General features: G+C 35.3%; 1 protein-coding gene across 10 annotated transcripts in view; it reads left to right on the forward strand.

The window, feature by feature from the left end:
* Positions 1-21,388, forward strand: part of KIAA0825 (KIAA0825 ortholog) — a 235,229-nt gene that overhangs the window by 74,347 nt on the left and 139,494 nt on the right. For all 10 annotated transcript variants that reach the window (XM_090132126.1, XM_090132124.1, XM_090132127.1 and 7 more), the window contains 6 exons: positions 5,762-5,856; positions 7,595-7,822; positions 8,808-9,073; positions 10,282-10,432; positions 15,128-15,318; positions 16,001-16,183. In XM_090132126.1, coding sequence (XP_089988252.1) covers positions 5,762-5,856; positions 7,595-7,822; positions 8,808-9,073; positions 10,282-10,432; positions 15,128-15,318; positions 16,001-16,183 — 1,114 coding nt within the window. The remainder of the gene's footprint in view (positions 1-5,761; positions 5,857-7,594; positions 7,823-8,807; positions 9,074-10,281; positions 10,433-15,127; positions 15,319-16,000; positions 16,184-21,388) is intronic.

Genomic DNA, 21,388 nt, shown 5'->3' on the forward strand with positions numbered 1-21,388 from the left:
TGAAATATTACTTTAGGTCAGTTTACAGGTAGTAGTCTTCTAAGTAAAAAACTTGTTCTAAAGAAAATGTAAAATTATACTTACCCTGAAACAAAGGTGAAAATAGGTCTTTTACAGATGATGCTCATTAAGTCATCAGATATATCTTTGTAAATCATTCCTTTACTTACCAAGAAGTCTTATAGACCAAACTTTGCTCAATTTCTGACGAATATCTGAAAAAAATAACCAGAAAAATAAATAAGTCTTGACTACAGGGTTTATTGGTGTTATTTTCACTTCATATTGTCAGAAATCTTGGCTTTGGTGGTGGAGTAAAAGTTGATTTGATGTGGGAGAATGAGAAGTATGTTCCCAGTAATTTCAGGTTCTGTTCGGTAGCAAGAGGGATTTTATTATTATTTTTTTAAGTGATGAAGACAGATAAGAATAATTGGTTAGGATCCTTGCTTTTTTTTGTGTAGAATACATCATAGTATGTGAACAGAAAATGTAATGGTCATCTTCTATACTTATTCAGAATGCTTACTACGGTAAGTCTTATTTAATTTAACAATATATATCATGTAATTCTGTCTAAAGTAGCTTTTAATTAATTCAGGTATGAGTGTCAGGTTTACAGAGCAATACAGGCTACAAAACCAACATAAGAAGCAGAGTAAATTAGCCCAGGTGGAGCTGTGTGCAGTTCTTGCTAGACAGTTAAGCATACTAGCTCTCACTGGTTTAAAGCTAGGTTGGGTACATGCAACCTCACCTTCAGTTACTGCAGTAAAAGTGTTTTGGAAACATTAATGCTCTAACAGTAGTCCTGCTAGTAAATTAAGAGAAGTTAGCCAATTCATAAAATGTAGGGTAATATGCAAGGTATGAGAAGGTTTGCCATACAACACATAGATTGAAACTTTGTACTTGCTTCCTTTTCTTTTTGGTTACTTTTAGGATTGAGGAGATTCTTTTCATGTTTGTATCTCATGCAAAAATGCAATATTTTTTTTTCACATGCTTATGTCAAATATTGCATTTATGTATATAGTTGTTTCAATGGCAGTTTTAGTTGATTTTTGTTCAGCATATCCCATAGCACTTCAGTCTTGACGTATAGAACATGTGTAAAGTTCCATCAGAAACAAAGTGGGTCTTTGGACAGTTCATCATTTTAATTTTTTTTCATTCCCAAAGATGGCATCTGAGTTTTATCTAAATCAGACAGTTTCTTGGCCCTCATTTTTCCCTAAACCCAGCAATGACAAAGAGCAATGGCTGCATAAATTGGATGTAAGAAGAACACTTAGGGTTTATCACAGAAGAATCAAAGATTTCATATCTTCTGACAGATTGTTTGTACTCTTAGGGGGTCTTAAGAGGGGTCAAATGGCTTCTAAGAGTTCCTTAGCTAGATGGTTAAGGGATTGTATTAGGGAGGCGTATGTAGTTAAGGGTAAAGAGGCTCCCAGGGTTTGTAAAGCTCATTACACTAGGACTATAGCTGCTTCTTGGGCGGAGAGGTCGAAGGCTTCCACATTGGAAATTTGCAAGGTGGCCACCTGGGCTTCTCTTCATACTTTTTCATTGCATTATCGCTTGGATGTAGTCTCTTCTGCGGATTCTGCTTTTGGTAGGAGGTTGCTTGTGAACCAAAAAAAGAACAGTGAAGAAAAGAAAGACATGTAGTTCACAGTTCTAGCTGGCAACAAGACAAGTTTCTTTGCAGTGTGCACAATGGAATCCTATGAAGACCAATTTAGGCGGTTGAAAATAGATGTTAGAGGGAAGTACTGCCTACCAGTGTTCTCTGATGGTAACCCCATGGCAGACAATAGCACCAAAGGAAATAGTGAACCAGAGTGAACTCTGTAGGGAGATGGATGTAGAGAGATTTTTTTAGGTGATACAGATAGTTCTCCGTGTTCAGTTGGAGAGTTCTACATCTGTCATCTTCTGGAATATATTCAGAATACTCATTTTTTCAAATTGTTTTCTGTAGATGGAAAATCTATACATTTCATTTTCCACTCTAACTTCTCAGTATTCTCCATCTAGTCCTTCCAGATTTTAGTTTTTGACTTTTCTTTGCCAGACCTAAGTTTTGTGCTTGATTTCAAATATATTTGCATCTAAAGAAAATTTTAAAAGAAGAAAAGATAATATAAATACCCATTTTATTTGCTGCCTGCATAGAGTTCAGTTTTTCTCTCAAATCAAATGAAATGAGAAAATAATGAGAAGTTCTCAATGAATTTGTCCTTGATCTTTAACGTGACTCTGGACAAGATTAACACTCTGAGAAAAAGTGTTGGTATTTTTCTAACAGATACAGAACATTTCTTCTCAGTCTTACATATCCATATACTTTCTTCCCTATAGATTTCAGTTAATGAAAGAAGTAACCACTTTTTATTTTTCTTGAAAAGACATTTAGTCATCTCTTCTGCAGGTATCTCATCATGTGATGGGACAGTCTGCTTCTCTCTTTACAGTCAGACGAATTCTCTGAGATGTTCTGAGATACCTAGTACATGGAGCATCACAGGAGCTGTTACTCTTTGAAGGAACCTGGAACATTAAGTGGCAGTCAAGGGTTAAACAGGAGTTCTTGGTTTAGGATCATGCCAAGATGCATTCTCTTCCCATCTTTAAGGTAGTTTTCTCTTCGCTCTGGCTTTTCAGAAGCTTCTTGTTGAGACTTTTAAAAAATCAGAAACATCTAACGTACTTTCATCTATGTCTCACTTTTTTTCATTCCAGTGAGAAAGGTGAACTTTGGACAGATCAGATAATGAGTACCAAGAAAAGCTTTTTCCAATGGAGCTCTTTGAAAACACTGTGGGCAAAGTTGTCAAGCTTTGCCTCAGGGGACCAGGAAGATTTGCAAAGGTCTTTCCTTCACAGCAGCAGAAGAAATCCTTTAGTCTATATTCCTTTCTGGAAAGTTTAATAAGAGGAGTTCAGAATCAAATTTGTGGGAGACATCCTTTTAATAGATGTTGAAGTTATAAAGATTTTTGCTTTGATCTTGCAAAAAAAATGTTCAAGTATCTTCTTTAAGAAATACATAATTTTCAGCAGATAAATCTGAAGTGAAGATAGAATTTACACTAGGAAGTAGTTTAATTTCCAATGCTCATTTTCAGTAATTGTTTTATTAGTGTTTGCTTAATATCACACACACATACACACACACGCACACAAAAGTAGTAAGCTTTTTAATCTGCTAGATATAAAATATGCTTTATTTCTTCTATATATATATATATCTGTGGTGGAATGGTATTACCCATTTCTGCAAGACCTATTTCCAGTAGCTTCAAAAACATCTGTCTGAGCCACTGAATCCAGTGAGGTGCTTTGGTGTCACTGTTACCTTATGCATGGTTATTGAGCAGTCCTCTATGGTTTCCTTGATGCTTAGCTTCTCTTTGTTGATATTAGAGCTGTCATAGTGACTTCCTCTTCTGAGCCTAAATGTTACAAACCAAATAGGAAGCTTTAAAATTCAGTAAAATATTTAAGTTAATAGAACTTTGTATAGGGGAGAAAAAGAATAATATAACAGTGCAAGAAGTCTCACTGTCATAACCCTTACAAGAATGGGAAAAAACAGAATTGGAAAAACCAATAAGGTACATTAAATAGATTGATACAATCTTCTATAATGATAAAGGAGTTGTAGAATATACCCTTGGAAGGAAGTATTGAAGAACTAATTATTCTTTCTCCATCTTTTATTTCTTTCATAACATTCTCATTTTTAAGTGTTCTTTCTACAAATTCTCTCCTCTAAACATTCACATGACAAGGATTTGTGTCTTTCCTCACAAGTGGAATTTGAAGTTTGAAATCTGAATGAAGAGTGAAAGGATTTTTGTAGAAATTGATAGCTCGCTAGGAAAGGATCCTACCTCCTTCCAGTTATATGTGTTCCTTTCTGCAAAGGTAAACTAATTTGGGATGAGTAGCTTCGCTGCAACAACTTTACCAGCCTCTTGAACAAAGCTACATTTTTATTTCCCAGGAGAGTTTAGTGCAAGATAGTCACAAGAGAAAAAGTAATAGGACTGCAGGAGAGTATTTTTATGTCTATCTTGTAGAAACAGTTTTTGAGGGAAAGTCTTTATAGCACTTGAAGTGCCTAGACTTTTGGGAGGCCGCAGCTGGTATGCCATGATCAGTGGAAATGTGAAGGAATCCCATCTCAGCGGATGAACTGAACAAGATGAAGGCCAACTTTAACTGGATAAGGGTTGGAGAAAGCAAAAAAACAGCAATGAGAAAGTGAGTGGTCTTGGGGCTTCTTTGGGAAGATGACAAAATATTTTATATGTGTTTGAGATACATAAATATTGGAATTGCTCTTATTGTTAGAATCAGAAGCTATGTCTATTAAATATATACATAAATCTACTTCAAGCATTTATATATATAAAGTACAGAATAAATAAGAATAAAAATATCCAGTCATTTGTATTTTTTATTCTAAGTAACATCTGAAGAAAAGTGTAGGAAACTTCATCATAAAGTATGTTAAAACTTTGGAAAAAGCACCATGTTTATGGTGCTGTCTGTAACACCATGCTTTGAATGGCTGGGGAGATAGATAATCTGGTTAGTCTCTTCTGGTTTTGTATTCTACCAATTAAATTTCCAGTTTTCACAGCTCACCTTTTTTATTTTTATTATTTTTTTTTTTTACAGTCTTTTGTAAATTTAAATGAATATGGGAAAAGTAAAAAATGAAACAAACCAAAACAAAACAAGCAAACAAAAATAACACCCGAGTTTAAAATGCCATATAGGGCATGAAAAGCAGAATGTTCATTGTGCAGAGGGTGAATTGTTTAGGGGTAAAGTAAAAGCCACTTCAGGTAAATGAGATCCCATGTATGTACAAATACTGGATTTTTCATAGAAATGGAGAAGATCATTAAACCCCAGCTGAATATACCACCAGTAGCATCAGGTGAATGAAGAACTTTAAGTTTATGCGTAAAGAAGAGTACTTAGTAATTTTTGACAACACCTAATTGTTTGAAAATTCTTGGGCTTAATTTAACATTGGTTGTATTAAGCTTAGAATATCTACACGTGCTGTTTGACAGCTTTATTCTAAGAGATGGACTCTAAAAACACAAGATTATTTAGCTTTATTCTCATATTCATTTCGATACACTTATGGAAGTGACATCTATTCATCCCTATCAAATCAGGCAATATGTCTATTACTTCAGGATTTATGAGTGAGTTTTTTTTCACTTTTTCTCAAGGAACTTGACCTGTTCTTTTTACTGTAGCCATTATTTTACTTGTAATAGCAATATTAATTAACTGTCTTTTTATTCTTACCTTATTGACTTTTCCAAATAACTGAAAACTATAGAAATACATTAGAGAGCAATTCATTTTATTTATTGAACAAATAATAGAAATTAATTTCTGCACAGCTACTCTCACATTATCTGTTCTTCGTACGAATAGATGACTGTACAGTTGGTATAAAAATGAATTAATGACAAAAGAAACTATATTTTACTCATTATATGTTCTTTTTTATAAAATATGACTGGAATGGAATATGGATTTCACTATGTTATATAAAAGGAGCTGTGTATAACCTGAATTTGACTTTATCATAACATTAGTATTCCACATCTTGTTCAGAGTTTTTTTTATGCTTCATATTGATATATCAGAAGGTGTTGTAGGCTGCTGACTTTTCTACAGAATTAATTTTAACTTTGATCCCCTTTATCATACTGTGCAGGAGTTCTGAAGAAAGCTAGTGGGGAGCTTTTAATAGGAGAAACTAGAGCAAATGAAGCCAGTGTGCTTCCTGAACAGTTACTTCAGGTGAAAGAGGTGAGTATGAAAAGAACCTTCCACTTTGTAGAGGATTTTCTTTTGTCTGTGTCTCCAGTGTGGTCTGACACCATATTCATTATAAACACCTATTGCCAGAGTTTCATATACTGTAATTAATTCTAGGTGCAAACTCTCCGCTGAGGTGGAGTAAAATCTTAGAGCATTCATGAAGAATTACTTAGTGTTTTTTAGATTTAATAACGGAATGGATTTAACATCATAAGTACTTCATAACCAACCTGTAAAAAAATGTTAAAACATGATAGCTTTTATTCAATATTATATTGTCAAATACAGAATACATTTTAAAATTCTATTAAGTTTTAAGCATTTGATAATAATACTGTCTGTAGAGACGTCTACTCACATGATGTTCAGCATCTTTGATGTCAACAGACTACTGTGTAATAATCACTGTGCTTTGTAGAATATATGTACAAGATTAAGTTTTAGTATTCGTTTACTACTAAACAAATTTTACTGATGATGTTATGGAACATGAGTGTTCTAACAAGTCTGATACAGTGCAGTGGTGGAATTTAATTTCCTTCAGCTCGTTTTTACTGCTGGAACGATTTTCTGAAATGTACTTTGAATGCTGATATTCCTGTGTCTTATAGATTACAAAGAACATTTTCTGAAGAATGGGTTATACTTGACCCAGGGTGATTGGGGGGGGGAGTGAGGGGGGGGGAGTCATAAAGCAAAAAAAATAAGAGTAATTGCCAAAACAGTTCTGTGAGTAGCTGTCTTTTCTCTCTGGAGCCAAGTACTGGGACTGGGGAAGGGGCATGGAGGGAAGATGCAATTTCTAAATTGGAGTAAAGCTGAAAGGACTCTATGTTGTAGACTTTTTCATTGTTCTTCAATTAAGTATGATAACTCGTTGTCAGGAATACTTCTTTTCACCTACTGTGCCCTCCTAGTAGGAATATTGATGGTCCATCTTACACCATTAAAATATTTCTCGTGCAGTGGTGCAGTTCTCACTGGGCCACTTCTGGTGTTTGTATGTTATACAAGCCATGCAAAGCAAGATTAGTGGAAAGTAACTATGTCCTATGATGTCTTCTTCTGTGCAACTGAAACACTTCAGATAATTTCAGACCTCTGTTTATGGAAAGCGAGGAACTGATACAAACCATTGTAATATACTGTTTGTGCTAAAAACAAGAGATCTTTGTTTAAACATTTTAATCTGTGCTATACCCAGCTCTAAAGAAGTTAAATCCAGTGTGGCTTAAAACCACTTCTTTTGCTGCATTATCATTAATATTCAAGGTTAGTAGATTCTGGTTGTTACAAGAATTTGGTCGTTGCAAGAAAAATACAGAATTACCACAAGAAATGCACTGCCAGATTACTAGTTAAACTACTGAAAATGGTGATAAGGAAGTTTGACTTCGTTAAGTAGGTATTAAAGATTATAAATAATGTAAAAATTCATGGATTATGAAAAAGCATTTGTGTTTAATCAAGGCTTTTTATAAATTCATTTTCTTAAAACCTTGATGGCAAATATAATATTGTTATGCATGTTCATTTTGTGTATGTTGCTTTAATACAGTTTCAATGCTAGTGAGCTATATTTCAAGTTACTCAGATGGCTTTCAAAACATTATAGTGTTATTCAAAGTAATTCAGTTATGAATATTCATGCAAGTTTCGGACAGTAAGAATAATAACATTCAGTATTGAATTTGGATTTATTTAATAAACATATATATTATTTCAGCCTATTTTACTGAATTTTGGTTGGAGAAATGCGTTTAAAGACCTGTCTTCTTCAGTGGCTCACTGTATAACAATAGCAATTCAGGATTTCTCAACTAAAATTCTTCAACATGAGCGGCAAGAACAGTCTTCAGCTGCAGGCGATGCAATGAGTCTTGTAAACAACCAGCAAATAAGGGAGTCCTGCAGAGCAGTCCAACAGGAGGAGCAACCGAAACGAATTGCTAAGGCAGGTATCGAAAGATCTGAAGTTTGAGGGGAGACAGAATGCCAAGTCTGTTTGCCATCTACACTTCGAAGTACTTGCAGTACCATTAATATTCTAAATCTTGTATAAGTAGAATTAAGAAGAAAGTGAGAAGCATTTATAAGCTTTTATAAAGCTTGCACAAAGCTTTATAAAATAGCCCATAGTCTGTACTGAAAGTATTAACTTTTAAACTTTGCTGGCATTATTTTTTCTCATCCAGAAAGTTCTAAAACATTCTGATTAGTAGCTATACTGTTACCACGTGATTCCATAGGAAAATGCCGAATGCTCTAAAGCATAACTGTGAAGGGATTTCCTGTATTTAGGTGTTTAGACTTGCCATTTAACAAATCAGCATAACTAAAAATATGGCCAAATTAGAGTTCTTTGATTTGATGCAAAGGTCACTTGCAGTAATGAATTAGTTTGTCTAAAAGAACATTTGTATGAACATTTTTGAACTTGCTAAGTTTGTCAACTGCTCTAGCAAATTTAGATTGTTTGCCTAAAGTAACACATAAGCTTTGAGAAAATAATTTTAGGGAGAGCAGTATATAAACTTACTAACAGATGTTTGCTTTCAAATTCAGTATTAAGAAATGTGTATTTTCTGAAATGATTTAGTTTAGAAAATTATCTTAGTTTACAAGGAATTAACCTTCTGTTTTGAATATACATTGAATGAAGTCATAAGCAAAGTGAAGACATTACTAGCATAAGATGGTTTTAATTTTTTTTCTCAATAAATATTATGTAGCTTTAAAGCAAGAAGGAATGTAGTAATAATTCATTTACTGTAGATAAATGTTTCTTTATTGTAAAACAATATGAAATATTTGTAAAGCCTATTTGATGGATTTATGTTTTATGCCAATTTCATTATTCAAGAATCTGACCGTGCATGTATAAATTAAACAATGCTGTCAGAATACGAGTAACTTGATGCCACATTTATTTCTCCCAGTTTTGTTCTGACATCATGGGAGAACTTGACACACTGCTTCCACTGGCTCTGGCATGCAGAGATGATTCTCTTCAGGAAATTAGAGCAAATTTTGTAGAGGCTTGCAGCAAAGTAGCGACAGCTGTCCTGGCAAGACTAGAGGAAAAAAGTGAAGACGTTCCCTCCAAGGCTCCCCTGCAAAACTTGTATGCTGCTCTTTCCACAGCAGTATATGTCTATCAACATTTTACAACGTATAGCAATTTAATGAGAGAAAGCAGCAAAAAGTAAGTCTCTTTTACATGTAACTGTTTAATTCGAATAAAAATAATATAAAACTTAATTCCATTTTGATGACACAATATGATGATAGTTTTCCGAATTGCATCACATTTTTTAGCACAAGCACTACATGTGCTATTTATGAAAAGACCTGAATAAAAGCTATCAATAATCTAAAGCAGCCAATGCAAAACAAATTATTTATATGTGAGATCTACATTTTATTCCTAGATCAATAATTTTTATTTATTAAGTTTAAATAACTTCTGTGAACTCTGCTATCATATAAATAATTGAATAAGGCCTTAATTTCCTTTTTTTTTAATCTCTTTAATAGCTGAGTTTTTATAATATCAAATTTGGCACATAGCAATCTGAGAAGACATTATAAATGTACCTGCCTGAAGTTTTTCCCTATCAGCTTTTTCAGAAATGTGTAAAAATATATCTGATCTACTTTTAGAATTTAGTTGTCATTGCATGCAAAATAAAATATGGGAAAGAAAGGAAGCAGTAGTTTGAAGTCAAAGACATTATTTAACATGGACTGTAGTATAATTATCTTATTTGATCTTTTAGGATTTTTTTGTCTTAAGATACTCGGAATGTTTTTATTGGCCCATGTGTTTTGGCCATATGTGATATAAAGGTAGAAACTGGGCCTCTGGGGGGGAAACACCTGAACTAGAGAAAATGTAAAGGACAAGTGTGATTTTTAAGGTGTTATAAAACTGTAGAGCTACTTTCCCTCTGATGTATGAAGTCTGTTCTTATGAATTGGAAGTTTGAGCCAAAGTATTGCTCACTGATTCTACTTATATGTATTATTAAAAATTTTGCCTACAACTTACCAAAAATAATCACTAGACTCTGTTTATGTTTTCTTTATCATAATTAATGCTGATGCAATTATACTTCAACACAGAATCTCTGAGTAACTGAGTGACAACTTCACTTCTATTTCAGAAAAGTCTGAAGTAATATTTTTCCAAGTTACTCTATTAAATGAGAATTTGTAGAAGACTAGATGTACTTAAAGAACTGGAGAAAAGACCAAATTTTTTCAAAAGTGAATGTTGGGTTCAGACTCCAGGACTAAAAGGAAATGAATGATTGATTCCTAATAATCAAAAGCATTTGCCACACTGGGGATTGTTACGTTCTGCTGCATGGCCTTTCAATCTTTGCTTCTTTGTTCGTTCTTTCTGAACAGACCTCTTTTCTTAGTGCCTGTCCAACAATATCAGGAATTCATCAACGTTCTTCAGTTTCAAGTTACAAACTACTGCGTCAGAGTTTGTGCTACAAGCATTTTGCAGGATGCTGAGAGCCACCATTGGGATGACTACAAAGCTTTTTATGAGGTGTGAGGTTAAGTTTACTATGCCTGCTTCTTTACAAAATGTGTTATATTGGTTGTCAGCTGTCTAACTAGAAGTATAAGATCAGCATAATTTTTACATAAAGATTGTTGGGATTAACTGTTTAGAAATATCTCTTTTTGCAAGCAGATGTCTCTGGAGGGTTGAGGTAGGAAGAAAATAATTAATTAAGGATGAGATAAATAATGAGAATATAGTTTTTATGGTATTTGCTTAATTAAATATTGTGTGTCAAGTTCAAGACACCTATGAAACTCAGTAAATAAGACATTGTCATTTTAAGTCTTCTTCTTACAGTAAATGTGACATGAAAATGCAAGACCGTGATTTTTCTCCCAGAATCAATCTAATTAAATATTCTTTGGTTTTTGTTTTCAACTGAATTTCCTTTTTACCTTATGCAAGTGAAGGATGTAGTTAGAAAAGATGGTCAGTATAGCTCTTTTCAGAATTTAACTGTGTGGCATTTCACTTGCATTTTCAAGTTGCAGGCCAATTCTTAAACTATAATTCTAATGATTCTCTGAAAGAAACTGTAGGGACCAAGTGAATGTATCATTAAAATAATGTATTTATATATAATTTACAGACTTCTCCATTTCCTAGTTAACTGTAGACATATACAATTTGAATTTATTTTCATGTAATTCCAGGAGTAATTTAAGTAGAAACATTATATTGTTGTTCATCAATAATAACCGAGATCTCCTGCAGTAGGGATCAGGCCTGTCTTATTTAATTTTATTTGTTAAAGACCTAGAGCAGGTTTTTTTAGACATTTTCTATAGTTCTTTCATGAGATACAACTGTGATATATGTATTCTACATAGAGCTTATACAAAGCTGCTGAGTCACTGACAGATGTCTGTACTAGTGATTAAACAGGCCTTAATGTAACTAATGGTATGAAAATGGCTTTCCTTAATGGTAAGTAAATAAGCATGTGACTTCTGTTTGAACATGAAGTTGGATGTCCTGAGCTGATAAGAAAGGAACAAATTGAGTGACTTTTATCAATTGATTTAGGTCTGGTCTTAACTGGTGGTAGTCTGTGAGGTGCTGTGTCTGCTTACTGGCGACCCAGTAAATCCCAGATGACAGTTATTCAACATGGTGATACCTAGTTGTCACAAATAGCTGTCTCAACAACAACAACAGAAGACTACTAATTAGTTAAATAATTTAATTGTTCCAAATCAGAACTGATATGCAGAAAGGAATGAAGAAAATCGGTGTTTCAACTTCATGTAGGGCTTCCTGCAGGGCTTCAGTTGGGAATGTGTTATTGTACATCATTGCACCAATCTTTTTCCTGTAAAGTGGGCTATGGTCTGCTCAGAATGCCTTTAGGAGAAATTACGCTGAGCAACTATTGCCTCTGTGTGACTCTTGTTGGCATCTTGAATGAAAGAGGTTGGCTTAAAATCTGTTGCTTGTTACAAAGGCAACATCTTACTGAAACTTCTAGCTGTGAGAGGTGATTCCTTCCAAGTTCTAAACTAAGCATGAAGTGTGAGGCTCTTCCTTTTGAGTCACGCAGATCTTGCTGAGCTCTCAGCCCAAGAGTAGCCTGGACAACAGCCAGAAGACCTTGCCAGGCAAAGAGTGCTGGGAATGAGGTGCTGCTCTCTAAGGGCACACACATGCCTTTGTATGCATCAGTGGCTCTCAGCCCTTTCTCAGTGGGATCCCTTGTTGTAAACAGCATCATAACCTTGCTTTTTTAAGGGGAAGCTACACTTGGCTTCCCTCCTTCTGCTCATCTCTGTGGTAACCTAGTTCTTGAATCTGGTTTAGTTTGGGACCATCACTACCCCTTCCCCTCTGCCCTCCCATTTTTGAGTGTTAGATACAACTTCAAAAGAATAAGTAATCATTTGCAAATCCTAAATGCAATTTTAGAAAGGAAAAAATACATTTCCACGTTCTCCCACAAACTAAGCCAAATATTTTGAGTAAGTTAGGTAACGTTTATTTTCTCGTTCTTTTGTCACATGCTTAATAACAAATTAAACAATAAGGCTACCTCTCAGGGTCACATGGACTTATTCATTTTTTCCCAGTAATGCAAGGTGTTCAAATCTAGATGTTCCAGCTCCAGCAGGGAATTTGGACTAGATGATTTTTCAATGTCCCTTCCAATCCCTGACATTCTGTGATTCTGTGAAGTGGTGCTAGAAAGAATGTTTTGTATCCTTCCTTTCTGTTCCCTACTAGTCACTAATGCTGCAGTGACAAGTGAAACAACTTATCCTGATTTGCAGTCATCCTGAAAGAAGAAAAAACCAAAGAGAGAAAGGCAAAAAAGAAAGAGGGTGAAAGTGTCTGTGTTTGGTTGTACAGAGCTGCAGTTTCCATCTCCAGTTATTTATTTATTTTTACAATGGTAACAAGAGAGAACAAGATTGGTAGCAAATGTTTATTGCAGCCTATAATACAAAGCATTAATTTTTTTCTACGTTGCTAAAAAATGAATAATGTCTGTTTAAAATACATTCTGTAACCTATTTCAGAACCTGCCCATATGTCCATCTGACACACCTAAATTAATGGTGGTAACTGGAATTAAAAGCAAAGGCAAAAGAACTATTATAATTAGAATTTTAATTAGAACTTGAATACAGAGATCCTAATCACTATGATGCAACAGTGAGTTTTTGACAGATTTTGTGGTAATGTGAGATCTGAACTGAACTTTATGAGAACAATTCCCATGCAGCACTTAATCTAAACTGTCAGGGAATGAAACTCTGGGTTCAGTATCTCTCTGACAGAGTGCACTGAACACCCACTGTGCCACTGCGCCAGCTCTCCAGATTATGTTTTGGAATGGAGCTTTTAGTGTAGCAGACATCTGCTGTAGCTTTAGGAACTTATGTTTTCTAATAGACAAAGAATAAAGAATTGTCTGTTCAAAGATAATATTTGAGTGGCTTATGTAATAAAGCGCAGCTGCTTTTTTCCTGATGTATAAGCTAAATAAAAGCTCACATCTGTTTGTATTACATGAAGCTTGCAAAAATAACAGATGTTTACCAGTAGAAATGCCTAGAAATGGCAACAAATAGAAAAAACAGTCAGAAAAGGGGAATCAATCCCATTAAATCAGCTTAACTGTTGCTTCTGCAGTGGTGGTACAATGTTAGAAAAGCAGTGTTATTCAATTTACCATTTTAAATTAAATAAAGCAAAGAAAATAATTTGTGTTTATAGTTAGAAACTGAAGCTTGCTAACATTCAGTTACTTACAAAAATAAATGCCCTGTGTTAGAAAGTTCAGTTAGAATTTTATTTCTGATTGTTAAGTCCACATTTTTTGGGGGGAAGGGTAAATTGTTAAAATTATTTTTATAAGCTAAATTTATTATGTAAATGAATTAATTTCTGTTAGGACTGGTTACTTTGTACCTGACAGGTTTATTCTATTAGAACAGAAAAGTTTTTGCAAACTATGGGAAGTGCTACTAAAATGTCTGTAAGATAGGTCTAGGGTGTGTTTTTCTTTTCTGGAGAAGTTGTACTGGAATTAATCTGGAGAGTAATCATGATAGTATAAGAAATCCACACTTAGATAATTTGTCACTAACTTATTGTATTTGCAAAGTGATTAAGTTATTTTAGGAGCTGAGTTATGAATTAAATGTATACTTTCTTATAATGGTGTTTGAATATAACCTGTGAAAATATTTAAACTTTTTTCATATAGGAAAAATACAAAAAGAGGGACATTCTGTATTATGCCTTCTTTTGGTCCTCATTAACTTTTGATCATTAAAAGACTATCCTGTTTCACTTATTTAGAAACACATGCCTAATGCTTAATTGTGGTATCCAAGAGACTAGTTAGAATATGCTTGAAAACAGTTCTAAGATGTCACTAGCTCTGTGTGTGACGAAAATCAGGCACAGACTTTTCCTTTGTAGTTACCTGTAGTACATTTTTATTCTCTATCTTAGTGAAACCAGGTAAATTGGATGTTTGTTTTTTTTTTTTTTCTAAATGAGATGCTTCAGATACCTAATCAGTCATAAATTTAATGACTAAGGCAGTGGTTACAAGTTAGGTTCATCAGTACTTTGGTGTAATTTACACTCCTCAATAGAGGTTACGTTTCTAATATACTGACAGTGAAATACTGAATAATGACAGCTTCCAGTATCCTGCCAAAATACTATGTTTAAAAAGAAAGCAGATTGTTTTATTTAGAGAAGAATGTTGTCAAACTCTTAAAATGTTATTTTTTATATCTAATAATGCGAAAATATCATTAAATTCTTAAAATATTTCTCAACTCCATTGGAACATAGGAGGTGAAAGCTCAAGGCATTTGTTTCAAGTTCATCCTAGTAGTATTTTCTGAACAGATATTAACTGAATTATTTATGCATGGATTCAAATTATTACTCCTTGGATATCTTATGGACTTGACAATCTGTAGGCGTTGAGAGTAGGTCAAATAGGGATATAGTAGGTTGTGGTTTAGTTCTGTGTCAGAACTCTAGTTTTGCAGCTGAAGTAAAGATGTTTCACATCTTGTCAAGGACCTTTATTTGGTCATTGTATGCCTGTAACACTTCAGCTATTTCCTTTCAGATTGAATTAATAAGACTAACAGAAACTGAATTGACATTTTGGAGGGTGTGTTTCTATTATTGAATGTGTGGTGGTTTTGCTAGGGTGAAAGATGCTCATTCTCAGTCCAGATGTGGCATTACTTCTGCTGTGCTCTTCATCATGATCTATGGACTATTCTACCTCCCAAGTTAGCCCAGGAGATTCTTACAGATGTGCTAGAGCAATCTTTGGATGTGCTGTCCTCCAGATATTCCCAGGCCTGTCCTAGTTATAAGCGAACACCACAAATCAGGTAATAATTTTATATTTAATGCACACTTTTTAATGGCTAAAGTTCATACACCTTAGTTTCCTGTTATACACTGATGTGATTCAAGTTAAATAATAATAAACATAGTGGAGGGGATAGACATAATTTGTATATTTTTAGGATCATTTTAATTCAATGGATTTTGTATGTCCCATGATACTCTGCCAGTCAATATAAAGAGGCAGCCAATTGCTGACTTGGAAATTTTCCAGATAGTAAATGTATTGCCTGACTGTTTTGTAAAATTCAAGATTAAGTTCACTTATCATTACTTTATTCTTCCCATTAGATTTGAAAATATGTATGTATGTATATGCTCTTTTTATTTTTATTTTATCATAAATAAATCTAAAATAATTTTGTTATTTGTAATGTAGAAAGTAAGTTGTTCCCATCTAGTAGTATCATCCTTTTAAGAAGACATTTCCATATTTTGCAAGTCTTCTGTTGACTGGTTTCAGTAAAATCTTTTTTGTAACAGAGCTGCATATTTTCAGTACAGTGAGTTCAGAATTTCTACAGCAGGCACTGATGGAAGATGCAATTTCAAGTCCCTGCTATAATTCAGGCATTTTTGGTTGTCAGAAGAGAACTCTGTTTTACTCACATCTACCACTATTTTGATGCATCTAAGTAATATTATTTTCCCTTTTTCTTTCTACAGAATAGATATTGCAGCAATTTTGATGTCCACTGAAAATATGCTGTGGTCAGTTTGCAGCTCAGTCCAGGAATTTCTGAATCCACATGAAGACAGAGATCTCAAGATCTATAAAATACATAGCCACTGCAATAATATGCTCTCTGTGCTAGCTATTTTAACTTCACCACTGAAAAATTTGTATGAGTGAGTATGAATTAAACATTCCATTTCAGAGAAGATTTGTTCTTAAACTTACATTGATATACTGGCAAGATGAGTGATTGTGTTGAAATACAAGTGCAGTGAATGCTGTTGAAACAATTTTATGACCTTTGACTATTTATTGATTTGGTCTTGAAGTCATCTTTATGACGTTCTCTAAAGATCTGTTATGTCTCCTGGGATTTGGTTAGCTTTGGACCAAATCCTTAAATTGCACATTTTTCTGATGATGACAACACAGAAGATAACACTGATTTTGAGATTTTGTTTCTTCTGTAACACAAACAGTAAAATTGTATTGATTATTATTTACCCAAATTTACAACTTGCTTTTCAGACAGGTTTTGTTAGAAACACATTCATATTAAATTTAAAGCACTTACTGTTATGGTACTAAAGCCTTTGAAAAGATTTTGAAGGAATTAGTTGTTCATACAGTTGAAATATTTTGTCTTATTACTAGTTCAGATTTACCTACCTTCAGCTTCAAAGTGAGCTGTGTTCTGCTTTCATTCTATAATAACTCTGTGAGTGCTACAATTTAAAGGAACATAATTTACTTCAATTTTCATCTGTCTACATGACCAGTGAGTGTCAGCAAATCTTAAATATTTATTTTAAAGAGTATTTAAAGAGTTTTAAAGGAGTTTGAAATTCCCATCTTTTTAAAGTGAAGTCTTCAGAAGTTGCAAATGCAAACAAAGAGACATTGCTTGCTTGCTCTGAAATTATGTCTGATTCTTCCATTTATTTTGGTCCTAAATATTTAGCTGTAAATTCATGTGCAAGAGGCAATACAAAGAGAGATCACATGTTTAAAAAATAAAAAAACCAAATTCCATTCAACTTGCTTTTATTGTATTATTTTAAATAAAAATATTCTTAATATTACTAGTGGAGGAGGGTGGAGACCTCCTGCATTTAAGCTTCTTTAACTGTCGTATGTGAGCAATGCAAAAATGGGCTGTATCTGAAATAACTCAGGTTCATGTAAAGAATGCATTAGAGAATGTAACCAATGAATAGACTAGTCTTACTGTGGCAAAAGTAATGAAGACAGCAGTAGACATTGTGTTAGTAGTAACTGCTTTCACTTAGTTTTATCATGCCAACTTTCCTTTGTGAAAGTACTTAGGTTTATGGCCTAAAATAAGTAATTTGTGTTATCTGTCCCTCATAGCTATTCTAGTTTCCTTTGCTAATGTATATCTGTAATAATGATAAAAAATCTGTTCTCATCTCAGAACCCATTGAGTTCCAGAGCAAAGTGCCAATAGAGAGAATAAGGCACTATAGTTACACTACAGATTAAGTACTTTGCACTATTGTGGCTGTTGTCCACGTGTGTAGAGTGAGTGTTAGGAAAGCCAGTGCACAGATGGAGCTGAACTTGGCAAGGGATGTGAAGGATAACAAGCATATAGGCAGGAGGAGACTGGCCAAGGAGAGTGTTCCCCCTCTGATGAAAGGTAATGGGGAGCTGGCTTCTTCAGATGTAGAAAAAGCTGAGGTACTCAGTGAGTGCTTTGCCTCAGTCTTTGCAGGACTTCTCGTCTGTGCCAGGACCCTGAACCTCTAGGTCAGGGTGTGGGGAGTGGATTCCATCCCAGTGTAACAGTGAAACATGTCCAAGACCTCTTCATGCAGTTGAATGTATATAAGTAAGTTCATGGAGCCAGATGATATCCATCCTAGGGTTGTGAGAGAGATGGCTGATGTGGTTGCCAAGCCGCTCGCCATCATATTTGAAAAGTCATGGCTGTCTGGTGAAGTTCCAGGTGACTGGAAAAAGGGAAACATTACTCCCATTTTTAAGAAAGGAAGAAAGGAAGACCAGGGGAACCACAGGCCAGTGAGCCTCACCTCTGAGAAGATTGTGGGGCATATCCTCCTAGAAGTTATGTTAAGGCACATACAAGACAAAGAGGTGATCCAAGACAGCCAGCACAGCTTCACCAAGGGCAGATCATGCCTGAACCAGTCTGATGGCCTTCTATGATGGAGTGATGGCTTCAGTGGATGGGGGAAGGGCGATGGATGTCATCTTCCTGGACTTCTGCAAAGCCTTTGACATGGTCCCTCACCACATCCTTCCCTGTAAATTGGAGAGGTGTGGATTTGAAGGATGGACTGTTCGGTGGATAAAGCACTGGTTGGCTCATCACAGCAAAAGGGTTGTTTAATGATTCTGTGTCAGGGTGGAGGCCCTCAGGGGTTAGTCTTGGGACCAGTGCTCTTCAACATCTTCCCCCTCTACTCAGCTCCTGTGAAGCCCCATCTGCAATACTGTGTCCTGGTCTGGGGCCCCAAGTACAAGAAAGACATGGAGCTCTTGGAAGGAGTCCAGAGGAGGGCCACTAAGATGACCAAAGACTGGAGAACCTGTCCTATCAAGAAAGGTTGAGGGAACTCTCATATGCTAAGGGTATATTCTATGCCCTTGCATGGAATGTCTTCTCTGTATGGTAAGCGTGCTTAGACTTTCTCTTAAATTCACCTACGAGTCTTGGGCCACCAGATTTTAGCACTCACACTTTTTGCGTGTATTTTTTCTCTCTGCCCTTTTTGTGGCCTTTCTAAATTATCAAAAAATCACAAATGGTATGGCTTGAAGAAGACCTTTAAAACCATCTCTTTCCAGCTCCCCTGCCATTGGCACAGATGCCTCCTTCTAAATCAGGTTTATCAAAGCCACATCCTACCTTCCAGTGAACACTTCCAGGAAGATCTGAAGATCACTGGGAGGAGCCATTGACTTCCTCAAGAGCAGAGAGGCCTTGCAGAGAGATACAGGCAAATTGAAGGGTTGGGCAATCACCAATCACATGAAGTTTTAACAAGAACAAGGGCTGAATTGTGCATCTGGAGCAGATCAACTCTGGCTTTATTTACAGATGTGGGGACTGTAGAGACTGTAGAGCAGCCTCGCAAAAAGGGAACTGTGTGTTTTGGATGACAGCAAGTTTTACGTAAGGCTGCACTGTGCCCTAAAGCCCAAATGGCCAACTGTACCCTGGGGTGCAGCAGGCCCACTGCTGCCAACTGGGCAAGCGGAGGGTTTGAGGGTCTGAATCCAGAGGGACTCAGCGAGAGATGGCATTGAAAGCCTTACTGATCCAAAGAGATCACATTTTCTCACTTCTCTTGTCAGCTAGATGGGTAATGTTGTCATTAAAGGAAAGTAAGCTAGTTAAGCAAAACTTTCCCCTTGTGAACCCATGTTGCTGTTATCAGTAACTACGTTGTCTTTCAAGTATTTTTCAGTAACTCCCAGAATAATCTTCTCCAAAATTTTATCAGGACTAAAGTGAGACTGAAGTGGTTCTGGTAATTACCAGAATCTAATTTCTTGCATTTCTTGAAAGTGAAGACATCATTTGCCATCTTCCAGGGGACCTTTCCGGATTTTCAAGATTGTTGGAAAATATTTGAGAAAAATCTCATGATGACGTCAGACAGATCTTTCAGCTCCTTAACTGAAATGGCACCTAGTGGAAGACAGTTATGAGGGCAGCTCTGAAAGTAATGCCTCCTTTATGCTTTATTGTGTTCGTCCACAACATCAGAGGCATATGTTGGTGGTATGGCAGTACAGGTTGAACCTTCCCGCCAATATTTGATTATGGTTTGTTGCCATGCAACAGATGACAGCAGAGGGGCAGTTTTACAGAATGGCGTCTGATATGGGAGTGTGCATGGAGCAAAGGTTGTCATTTAATTCCTCCATGCGGAAAAAATGGCACCCACTAACATTCAGCACTTGCTAAAGGTTGATGGAGACCAAACAGTGTATGTGAGCAGAGAGAGACAGTGGGTGGTGCGTTTCAGCAGTAGTAACAGCTATGTGAAAGACAAGCCACAGTCCAGACAACCACTCACAGCTGTCACGCCACACAATGAAGAGAGTCTCAATCAGCTCATCCATGCAAATCAGCTAATGGTGGTGCGTATGTTAAAAAATAGTGTTTTGTAGCTGATAATTTCCTCTATCAAATAGTGTAATTTTGCTCCTTGTATCTGTTGTAGCTTCCATGTAAATGAACAGGAAGCACTACTTTCAAAGCAACTTTTGTATGTCAGTTTACTTGCTATTCTCCTCCTAAGGCAGCTTTGTGTATGGTTTATGTTATTTTTAATGAGATACACTGTTATATTGTACCCAACACTCTACAGGCCATAAATCCCAGGTTCGTGAGAAAAGTTACTCAGTTAATGTCTAGTATCAGTTATTAGTATTCTGTTGCTGAAAGAAAAAGATGCACGTAACCTCAGTGAACTTTGTGAGTTTTTTGTTGGCCCTGTAATCTTTTGTACAGAACTTTATTGCTTAAACTACCTTATCATTTTGTTCCAGTTTAGCATCATCTGCAAATGTTCTAAGTGTGTATTCTGTACATCCACATCTGTCCAGGTTGTTCAGGAAGCTGTTGAGCAATAGTGACATCCAAAATATGGTCCTAAAACATACCAGATGTAACTCTTTTCTTGCTACTGATCCAAATTTCTGTAAAAAAAAAAGAGGATTTTAGTCCTTCACCATGCATACAAAGTCATTATTTATTACTCAGATCAAGTATCTGGTCTTTTTCGATCAAAAATTTCAACACTATTTCTCTGTTTTGCAGGAGAATCCAACATTGTTCTTCTTCCCTGTTTTTTCCCCTAGAATTAAATGATCTATTAGAAAGCAAGCTTTCTTCTGGAACAGATTGAGTTACTCAAGTTGAAGCAGATTTATCTTTCTTGTGCTTTCTTAATATTCATTTGTCTTAGGAGACTGCATTTTTTCTGTTTGTGAAGATCAGATAAAGCAAGGTGGATTCTGCTTTTTATGTTCTTTTTGCTACAAATTATTCTATCTTGTTTTCTCAACAAGAAATCAGGTCAATGATGCAAATTATGAATAAAGAATGTAGAGGTTCTATTGGTAAAATTGCAATTTACTGCGTAAAAGTGTCTGTCATTCAGTATAAAAACCTGAATTATTATTTATAATTTTAATATGTAAGTTACAGTTCATGAGATTGTTTCTTAGTCTTGTTTTTTCCTTATAAAGAACTAAATTCTTCAAAGTCTGTAAGCATCATGATGCACCTTGTTGGCATTTCATTATTTTACACCCACACTGAGGTTTAAAAGATCATTTATCACCTTGTCATACTCTACAGAAGAACAAAGCTACTGTAA

Source organism: Phasianus colchicus, chromosome Z, assembly GCF_987193195.1.
Source record: "Phasianus colchicus chromosome Z, bPhaCol1.hap1.1, whole genome shotgun sequence".
In the NCBI taxonomy this organism is placed as follows: Eukaryota; Metazoa; Chordata; class Aves; order Galliformes; family Phasianidae; genus Phasianus; species Phasianus colchicus.